The sequence below is a fragment of the Kryptolebias marmoratus genome, linkage group LG14, assembly GCF_001649575.2.
Source record: "Kryptolebias marmoratus isolate JLee-2015 linkage group LG14, ASM164957v2, whole genome shotgun sequence".
In the NCBI taxonomy this organism is placed as follows: domain Eukaryota; kingdom Metazoa; phylum Chordata; class Actinopteri; order Cyprinodontiformes; family Rivulidae; genus Kryptolebias; species Kryptolebias marmoratus.
Window position 1 is genome coordinate 1,236,641 of NC_051443.1, and position 10,216 is coordinate 1,246,856.

Here is a 10,216-nt window from a genome sequence, read left to right on the forward strand (position 1 = left end):
AAAAAAATGCAATAATTAAGTTATGTATAGCCAGCAAGCAAGGATGTATCATTTTATGTGGCAAATTACAGTATGCCTTACGATATAGTAGCTGAAATCAAACATTATCAAAGAGATATTTCTGGCTAGAGGCAAGTACCATAGATCTATATTCTTTTTTAGGACTATGTTAGGACAACTGACACTCACTGAGCATTGCAAGACCATAGAACGGCAGTTCTATGGCAAGACTATAAATGATAAATTTATACATTCTCTAAGAACTGACAGTGACAATTCAAATAAACACACATTACTTACTTGTGGAATGTGATTCCCTGTGCCTTACTGTCCTGGTTTCGATAAGAAAAACAGTTAATCGCAAAGCACTGAGCTCCCTTGGTCGAAATTCTTGTTGCCATCTTTCACCACGCTGGTCTAGCTTCCACACAACATGGCGGCCCCATGCTGGCGCGCCCAACCAATGGGAAGCGTCCAATCCAGTAATAGAGGTCACTGGCTCTGCAGACGTTACGTCACACAACAGCTGCTGTATTGCGACGCAGCTAATGTAAAACCATAGACAAAAGGTCAAAAACAGAGATTGGCAGAGTTGTGTGATCAGCTACTCTGATACAATCAATAAAAAAATGCCTCGATCAGGTCCTCAATCTGGAATTTAAGATAAGATCATTACAGCTTTATTGTATCTAATATTTTTCTGCTGGTTTCATTGATGACAATTGGATTTTAAAGTGTTTAATTCTATTTTTCACCACTTCACACAGTTCAACATTTGATTTTATCAAATCTGATTTTTGTTATATTGTTTTTTAGTTTGCCAAACAAATTTTGGTTACTCAGGCATTTATTGTTTTATTTTGTAGAGCTCTAATCTGAGAGGAAACAAATTCTTTTTAATCTACTTTTTGTTTCTACCTGTTTTTATAGCTGCAGGAGAAACAGGAATCACTTTTCGTTTCATTTTCAGCTAAATGATTCATAGACCTAGCTTGCAATCTTTAGAAAACATTATTACAGTCTTAAAGCTATCAGCTAAGCCCACTCAGTTGTTGTCATTTTTGTTTTACAGTTGAAGCGGCGACGTTGGGAAGCACAAAGGCACCTTAAAGCCATGTTGGCACAACTGTTCAGGTTCCACGGGCTGCTGGTGGCCTCCCACCCTTGGGAAGTCATCGTGGGGACTCTCGCTGTCACCGTCTGCCTCATGTCTATGAACAGCTTAGCAACCAGCAGCCAGATGTGCAGCTGGAATAACTGCCCTAAAGTTGAAGAGGTGAGACTGGTGTGAATGATGCACTTACAAGAAAGAAAGAAAGAAAAGCTTTACTGACGCTAACAACAAGACATGTCTGTCTGTTTTCTTACAGGAAGTCCTCAGTAGTGACGTCATCATCCTGACAGTCACTCGCTGCATGGCTATTATTTATATCTACTTCCAGTTTAAGAATCTTCTCCAGCTGGGATCCAAATATATTCTGGGTCAGTATGTTCATGTGTTGTAGTGTGATCACTGTTGACCAGCAGTGGTGCTACTTCTCATATATCACTGCATTGTTAGGAGTAACACACACAGTTTCCAGTTACTGTTGTTTTTTACTTACGCATTTCCTCAGTGTTTGATTATATGTGATGCTACAATTCAATGTAATAATGCGTATGGCCAGAAAAATGTGTTATATTAATTTAGGTTACACAAAAATGTAGTTTAGACTTTTAGCCCTTGGCCTCAGATAACACCCTTGTATTGCTAATGTTTTTGTTCTTTTTCTGCAGGTATTGCAGGGTTATTTACAGTGTTTTCCAGCTTTGTTTTTAGTTCAGTGGTCATTCACTTCTTTGGGAAAGAGCTAACAGGCCTTAAGTAAGTGTATTTTATGCTATTTAATATATTCTACAGAGTTTATAAATCTACTTTAAAGTATTTCAAGTTATGAGTCAGATTTTGAATGCATTCACCTCAAGAGATTTGGAAAGGATTCATGTATGTAAGCCTGTCACGATAAACGATAAATCAATTAATCGCACAATAAATTAAAATGAGGTTGATAATTTTCTTTTATTAGCGTTATCGTTTCTTCGTGTCTCTGTCTCTTTCTACTGAAGACACTGGAGGACAAAAGGCTCCGGTGCCCTTCACCGACCCCTCCCTCTCTCTTAGAGTCAGGGGGCGTGGCCTATCGCCTCAGGTAGCCAGTTCCTCTGCAGCGTTAGCCCCCGCTAGGAGGCTAAAGCTTAAGAAACACTGTTTGATATTGGGGGAAAAAACAAAATGGAACTGGTTTCAAGGTTAAAGTAACAGCAGCGGTGTGTTCCAGTGTTAAGTGTTCTTTTGAAATTAAAGTTTCTTATTATTTGAGAGGATGTACTTGCACTATTAAGTTATTATCATTACATTAGTTTAAAATGGTCTCCAAACGATATTATCGTGTATCGCAATAATTTCTGAGACAATTAATTGTCCAGCAAAATTTGTTATCGTGACTGGCCTACATGCATGTCATTTTTATCACCCACTCTTGAAAGATAAAAAAACAGCATTTTGTCTGTGTGTTTTTGTCTATTGTTACCAAAATATCTCATGAAACAGTAGACACACTTTAATGAAACTGTTAGAAAACAATCATTGGATTTACATCTGATTCAAGATGGCTGCTACAGCCAACTGACCCTAAAAACATAAAAATACCTATAACTCAGTGTGTTTTACAGTTATTGAGCTAAAATTTGATGTGGTAGTGAAGTCATTCACATGTTGTGAGATCTCACATATCGTTATTTACAAGGTTCAACCAAAACATCTGTAACTCAGTCCCATTTCATCAAAAGATGATTTTAGTTTAAAACTCTGGCAAGAGAGGCTTTTATATTAAATGTACATGATTTAGATTTTAAAGAGACATTGATGCAGCATCATAAACCTAACCATGAGGCAATGAAGGGCATCAGTGAAATTACTGCTTTGAATGGACAGGTCACACTAAACAGATATTGCAGTGAAATATTACCTATCGTTTCATCTTTTTAAACTGAAATTTCTTTCTTTCTCCCACAGTGAAGCTCTGCCGTTCTTTCTCCTCCTTATTGACTTGTCCAAAGCATGTACATTGGCTAAATTTGCTCTCAGCTCAAACTCTCAGGTAGTATGACTATATTCTGTATATGTGAACTTTAACTTAATTCAGCTTGAGAATGTGGTTGTTCTGAAGTCATTGACTAACCATGTGGGTCCCTGCTTGGTGTACAGGAGGAGGTAAGGGAGAACATCTCTCAGGGCATGGCCATCCTGGGCCCCACATTTACCCTCGATGCTCTGGTGGAGTGTCTGGTTATCGGAGTCGGCACCATGTCAGGTGAACAGGACGTTCATACTCAGCTGTTTTTAGTCATTCAAATATCAAAACATTCAGGAGATGGGTCTTATGACTTTTTGTTTTTGTCATGTTTATACACAAATATTTATTTATTTACAACTATTTTTCCCATTTAAACACACAGAGTACTTTTCAGTTGCTTCACAAACATTGTTCTTGTGCTACTTTTTAACTTTTAGCTAACCTTTTGTTACTTTTAGCTTTTATTTAGTTAGTGTTCTGCTATTTTAGCTTTTGGTTAGAGTATTTTTTTTGTCTTTTTAGCTAGTGTGCTGCTTCTTTTAGCTTTACCAATTCAGTTTGAGCTTCTTCAGCAACTGTTAGCAAAGTCATTCAGCACTCAGCATCACATTTCTCTAGTTAAGAGGAAAAATCACATAAAAGTTGTTTCTGCTGTTTTTCAGGTGTTCCTCAGCTGGAGATCATGTGCTGTTTTGGTTGTATGTCTGTTCTGGCCAATTACTTTGTTTTCATGACGTTCTTCCCAGCGTGCGTCTCGCTGGTCCTTGAGGTTAGAGTGAAAGAAATCTACTCTGGCAGGATTAAATGTGTGTGAATCTATGCTTGTTTACATGTGGATTTGTTTGGATGCAGCTTTCAAGGGAAAGTCGTGAGGGCCGTCCCATCTGGCAGATGAGTCACTTAGCCCATGTACTTGCAGAGGAGGAGGATAATAAGCCCAATCCTGTTACACAAAGGGTTAAAATCATTATGGTGAGAATTTTTTTTAGCATTCTTAGAAACATGGTTAACTGTACAATGTTTTGTTTTGAAATCTGTTTCATGAAGCTTTTTGTAAATGAAATGTGCTCTGTCTGTTATCTTTTAGTCTCTTGGTTTGGCCTTGGTTCATGCCCACAGCCGACTCACAGCTGAGCGTTCAGCTCACAATTGCACAGCCGAGGGCCCCATAGCAGAAAGAGGAAACTATGAAGGCTCCATGTGGCCTGTGAAGCTCAGCAGGTAAATTCAACCTAAGACATTGTCTGCTTTCCATTTAGTGAATTGTGTGCATTTAGCTTCATCCATGAATAACATGGTCTGTCTGTGCCCACTAGCATGGAGCTGGAACATGTGATAACCCTCAGTCTGGCCCTGCTCCTCGCTGTGAAGTACGTCTTCTTTGAACAAGCAGAGACAGAGTCCTCTCTGTCTCTCAGGAGTCCAATTAATGGCTCGGCTCTGATCCAGAAGCCCAGGGGAGCCGGGGACTGCTGCAGGAGGGACGTCTCAGCTTTGAAACCCCAGAGGAGCAGAACTGGCGCTACGTCCTCAGCTGTGCTGCCTGAGGCGGACTGTACCTCCAAAGGTGGGTGAGGCTCAGAAATGATCCTTTCAGCTTTCCTGATGTTTGTCCCAACTAAAGAAACAAGTTAAACATGCTGTGAGGGGCTAAAACATTGTTAAACACATTTGATCCTAAATATAACAGCTAAATGGACAATATTTCTAAGAGATATCATAATAACATTTACATAAATTAGACTGAGTAGAGAATTTCCTCATTATTTTTGGTCCTGTTGTCAGATATGCACTTTGTGAACAAAAGAGATTTGACAGAGATCTTTGAAGAAGTTATCTGGTTATTTTTAGCATTTGCTTATTTCTTACAGTAGTTCAGTCAGTAAATATGGCTGTAACTTGTTACAGCTGGTGAAGGCGACAGTGTTTTTCTTCATGTCCGTGCCTGTGTTTGTTTCTGTCTGTAGCGTGAGCAAAATATCTTAGGAATCACTAGTTAGATTTAATTAAACTCTTGCTAATCATTGTTAATCAAAGTAATCATTGGCTGAACACTTGCAACTGAATAACCTTTGGAGCCAACCCAGTTCAAGATGGCTGCCGCAGCTAATCGACCTTAGCCATCACAAACATGAATCTAAGTCAGTTTTACAGATAATGAGTTCAAACGTGATGTGGTAGTAGCTGAGAGTCATCTACAACACATACTTCAGGTCCTAACAGATCTCAGAATATTTCACACACAACCTAATTTACAAGGACCGAGCAGAAACTCAACATAAGATGATCTTAGGCTAAAACTCTCTCATGAACGGCAGTGGAAGATCTCATCATTGATATGCATTCCTCCAAGGAATGCTGGGACTTTAATTTAAAAAGTTTCATGGGATTTTCTCCCTGTAGATACCTCGAGGACAAAAGTGTGGAAAACAACCGTGATGGAAGACTGTGGGTTGTCTGAGTCCTGTACTCAGACGAGCTGTAGGTCAGAGCCTCGATCACTGGAGGAATGTATGGCCATCCTCTCTGATCCTCAGGTAATTCAGCAGGTCAGATGGAAAACAAACATCTGGTTCAATGCTTATAAAAACAGTTGGCATGTGATGGTTTTCAGAGAGGTTCCCAGATGCTTAGCAATGTAGAAGTGGTGAAGCTTGTAACTTCGTGTAAGATCCTGAGCTACAAGCTGGAAGCAGTCCTGGAGACTCCAGAGAGGGGCGTGGCCATCAGGAGAGAGATGCTCTCCCCCAAACTGCCTGTTCCATCTGCGTTGGCTCATCTGCCATATAAAAGCTATGACTATTCAAAGGTACTGGCATTAGGCTTATCTATGAACTTTTCTCTCTTTTTGTTAAAAACGTAAGTTTTTTTTCCCATTTTACATGTTCGAAGTGTTTCCATCTTCTTGTTGCAGCTGATGCATGGTGTGTATCATTTTGTGTCCTCGCCTGCAGGTGATGGGTGCGTGCTGTGAGAATGTCATTGGCTACATGCCGGTGCCCGTGGGAGTGGCAGGCCCTCTTCTTTTGGACAACAAGCAGTTCTACATCCCGTTGGCGACCACAGAAGGTTGCCTGGTAGCCAGCACTAACAGAGGATGCAGGGCACTTTCTGTAAGGGACACTGTCATGTCCTGCCTCCTGGTAGATGTTTGTGCATGTGTTGTGTTGACAGAGTTCTGCTCCCTGTTCAGCTGAGTGGGGGCTGCAGCAGCAGGATCCTTGCTGACAGAATGACCAGGGGTCCTGTGGTGAGGCTGCCCTCAGCGTGCCGAGCTGCAGAGGTCAAATTGTGGCTTGAAACCTCAGAAGGATTTGACACGATGAAAGAGACCTTTGACCAGACCAGCAGGTGAGTAGGAGTAATGTGATTGGCTGACAGCAATACTGCAATAAATACAAAAGAAAATGTCCCACAGATCATGAGTGTTTTTACTCTGTAGGTTCGCTCGTTTGGAAAGGCTCTTGGTGTGTGTAGCAGGGAGGAACATCTACATTCGCTTCCATTCTCAGACGGGGGACGCCATGGGTATGAACATGCTCTCTAAGGTATGAGCAAATCTTCCAGTGGTCAGTCATTTCTTCAGGCTATTGTGGAACGGTTTCCAGTGCGTTCAGCAGGTGTGTAACCAGATGAAACGTTTCAAGCTGTCTCCTGAAGCACTTTCAGGTTGCAGTCAGCATCATGTCCTCGGTGAAATTAGCACTTTAAAACCTCACAGGGTCCTTAATAAAATTATTTTTGCAGCATCTTTAAAACATTGTTAAAAGCTTGTCTGCTCTTGTGAATCCAGTCTGATCCCAGTAAATATAATGTCTGTGTGTTGTCTTCTCCAGGGGACTGAGCAGGCTCTGCACAGACTCCAGCAGCAGTTCCCAGACTTGGAGGTGCTTTCGCTCAGTGGCAACTACTGTACTGACAAAAAAGCTGCTACAGTTAACTGGATTTTGGGCAGGGGGAAGTCAGCTGTGTGTGAGGCCACTATTCCTGGAAAGGTGGTCAGGGAGGTAAAGACTAACCTGGAGTCATGTAATGAAGGCCTTGTTTTCAGTGCAATGACTCTTCTTCCTGATGGTGTCGTAGGTGCTGAAGAGCAGTACTGCAGCTCTAGTGGATCTGAACATCAGTAAGAACCTGGTGGGCTCAGCCATGGCTGGCAGTATAGGGGGCTTTAATGCTCATGCTGCAAACATTGTAGCAGCCATCTTCATAGCCTGTGGACAGGTAACAATTCAACCTCACGTTACATGAGTGATTCCAGAGTAGAAATCCACACATTCTGAGTGCAACTCTTTGATGACACATTGTTCATAAGACACAATAGATCAGACAAATGTGCAAGAAACAGGAATCTGTCTGCATGAGACTTTTGGGTGGACAGCATGGAGCAGATTTAGTTGTGTACATAAAGCTGAAAGGATCTGTACAAACATTGGATTTGGAGGTGTGAGTGATAACCAGAACATGGAGCACATGAAGGATGAGTTTGCTCATAAAGAAACCAAGTGAGCCATATTAAAAGGTTTACATCAGATAAGAGTGTTAATCAATACTGAGCATTTCTTTGTAAATAGACTGAGGTGATTTCAGCTTGTTGATCAGTATGGAGACCTCATGTTACTTTGGGCTTTACTGTAGTTCTCTAACGCTGTATTATGTGCTTTACTTTGATTAGAACAATGGAGTTGAGTTGGGGGCTATTAAAGACTGTGAAAGCTGTAAAACTGTGGTCTTTCTGATCATCTCGTGGTTTAGGATCCAGCACAGACGGTGGGAAGCTCCAGCTGTATCACTCAGATGGAGTGTGCTGGTCCAAACGGGGACGACCTGTACATCAGCTGCACCATGCCCTCAATCGAGCTGGGGACAGTGGGAGGGGGCACCAACCTGCCCCCCCAGCAGGCCTGTCTGCAGGTATCGTCTGCTGACTTTATGAGGTGGAATAATTCAGTCAAACTGTTTCTGCATGCTGAATGTTCAGATAACATAAAGCTCAGTTCCATCAGGACTGTTTGGTTTTAGAAACGTTTATATTTTTCAAAATATTCACCATTTATTTTAAATAAAATTCCTCATAGAAATGCATCAAGTTCCTTCAAAAACATTGTTCTCTGAAATCTCCTTCAACCTTTTTGCTCTATTTTTCTCTTCTTTTAGCTTTTAGCTGCCATTCAGCTAGTTCTCATCTTTTATTCTTGAGATTTTAGTTTACAAAAAGCTTTTTTTTTTTAGGAAAACTAAACATTTTGCCCAAAGCCATTGGTGTTCAGATCATTGTTTCTTTATTTAACAGAGTGAATCTAAAGTGTATTTGTAAAATCTTCTCAAGTTCTTAAAAGTTGTACCTCTGTAAGTTTAGTTTGGTTTCCTGATGAAGTCAGTGTTTTGTCCAGCTCTTCTGAACGCCGTCTCCTTCACTCTCCAGTGGCCATTTTTAACTTCTCTTTTAATTTACGTAAATAGGTTAGAGGTAGAAGATGGTGGCACAGAGAAAAACAAAACCAGATTTTAAAACTATGGAAGTTGAACTCGTGGAGAAACGGTTGGAATAATGATTCAGTGGCAACGAGCCAGTTGCTGACTGGTTAGTTTTTAACTGAAGTGTTAACATTTAAAACAAGCAGAACAGAAGCTAAAGTCAGCAATACAGTAGCTAAAAGCTCAGTTTCAGAACGGCAGCTAAAAGATAAAAGTAGTAGCATGGTAGCTAAAAGAAGCAGAAGTAGTATAAGAAGATTAAAGTATTTCAAAAAGAGCCATGGTTCTGAAGGAATTGAAGAAATCTGTGTATTTCTATAGAGAAATGTTTAAAGTATAAGCTACAAAACCCAAAAACCATCGCTCACTCTTCCTGATGGAGCTGAACGAGTTGGTATATGAATGATTAAAGTAGCTCAAAGTGTGTCCAAGTAGTTTGATTGCAAAATATGTGCAGAAGAAAGTAGAAACAGGAAAACACAATATAACTGATAAAGATAGTGGGACCAAACCTCAGAATAACGGAAGAGAAAAAACTCCTCAGAAAATGATTTTCTCTGTTAGCAGCTTTTCGAAGCAGGGTTTGTTTACGTGCTGTTTTGTGTTCAGATGCTGGGTGTGACGGGTCCCCAGCAGCCCGGGGAGAACGCCCGTCAGCTGGCCCGTGTGGTCTGTGCCACGGTCCTGGCAGGGGAGCTGTCTCTGATGGCTGCTCTGGCTGCTGGACACCTCGTCAAGAGCCATATGACCCATAACAGGTTGGTTGGTTTCTTTTTGTCACTTAGGAATGGACAGATTTTCTCTGAAGACTCATGGCTTCGTTTCTGTGCCTGCCAGGTCTAAGATCAACCTCCCAGAGATGGCCCTCTCACAGTCCGGGGCGTCTGCAGAGAGCTGCTAATAAACACAGCTCGCTGCCTGACGGCTGCCACGTCATCTTCTGGTTACTAATGTGTGCCAGTTTTAGCACAGCGTGAGTGAATGTTGCTGCTGATCTTTTAACCAACTATGAATCATTGATGCCTCTTTAGAGTCAAAAGCCATAAGCAGCAAGCTGGTTCAGGCACACAGACAACTTAACGCCATCTTTACTTCTTTTACTTGTCAGACCTTCAGAGTCTGTCCGTTTTTTTGTCAGAAGTTGTTTTTGAGTTTGCCAAAAGCCTGTTTGAGACAGCACCATTGAAGTACAGTGCCTTGCAAAAATCTTCATCCTTCTTGATAATCTTACAACCTGGAATATGACTGGATTTAAAATTTTAGAAGAAAGTAAAAATTCTGCAGATGAATGAATAAATTTCAATCATTTGAAGAAACTGAAAAAGGATGCGTGCATATGTATTTACCCCCCTCAACCTCGGCTCTATTTAGAGTCACATTTTGCACCAAGTCTCTCCAGACCCGTCTCCATGATCTCTGTCCGTCTACGCTGGTCTTTTTGTCCTGTCCTCATGACTCTGTTTCCTCATAATTGACTTCATGGAGCTCTGTGGGGCATTCAAATTCAATTCAAAAATTAAATGTTGCTGTAGCTCATAATCCTGGTTTTATTAAAGAGTTGTTATAGATGCTGATGGCTGTGGACAGGAAGAGGGTCTCTTGTAGCGGTCTGTCCCGATGTG

At 41.1% G+C, this 10,216-nt stretch overlaps 1 protein-coding gene across 2 annotated transcripts in view; it reads left to right on the top strand.

Annotated features, from left to right (window-relative positions):
* LOC108244757 (3-hydroxy-3-methylglutaryl-coenzyme A reductase) overlaps window positions 1–10,216 on the top strand; it is a 15,362-nt gene extending 5,146 nt beyond the window's left edge. For both annotated transcript variants that reach the window (XM_017431199.3, XM_017431200.3), the window contains exons 2-20: window positions 1,073–1,276; window positions 1,371–1,482; window positions 1,777–1,864; window positions 3,056–3,140; window positions 3,248–3,353; window positions 3,779–3,885; window positions 3,969–4,088; window positions 4,204–4,337; window positions 4,433–4,683; window positions 5,520–5,653; window positions 5,731–5,925; window positions 6,071–6,229; window positions 6,310–6,467; window positions 6,559–6,664; window positions 6,953–7,123; window positions 7,200–7,340; window positions 7,872–8,030; window positions 9,204–9,352; window positions 9,432–10,216. In XM_017431199.3, coding sequence (XP_017286688.1) covers window positions 1,115–1,276; window positions 1,371–1,482; window positions 1,777–1,864; window positions 3,056–3,140; window positions 3,248–3,353; window positions 3,779–3,885; window positions 3,969–4,088; window positions 4,204–4,337; window positions 4,433–4,683; window positions 5,520–5,653; window positions 5,731–5,925; window positions 6,071–6,229; window positions 6,310–6,467; window positions 6,559–6,664; window positions 6,953–7,123; window positions 7,200–7,340; window positions 7,872–8,030; window positions 9,204–9,352; window positions 9,432–9,495 — 2,601 coding nt within the window. In that variant the 5' untranslated portion in view covers window positions 1,073–1,114 and the 3' untranslated portion in view covers window positions 9,496–10,216. The remainder of the gene's footprint in view (window positions 1–1,072; window positions 1,277–1,370; window positions 1,483–1,776; window positions 1,865–3,055; window positions 3,141–3,247; window positions 3,354–3,778; window positions 3,886–3,968; window positions 4,089–4,203; window positions 4,338–4,432; window positions 4,684–5,519; window positions 5,654–5,730; window positions 5,926–6,070; window positions 6,230–6,309; window positions 6,468–6,558; window positions 6,665–6,952; window positions 7,124–7,199; window positions 7,341–7,871; window positions 8,031–9,203; window positions 9,353–9,431) is intronic.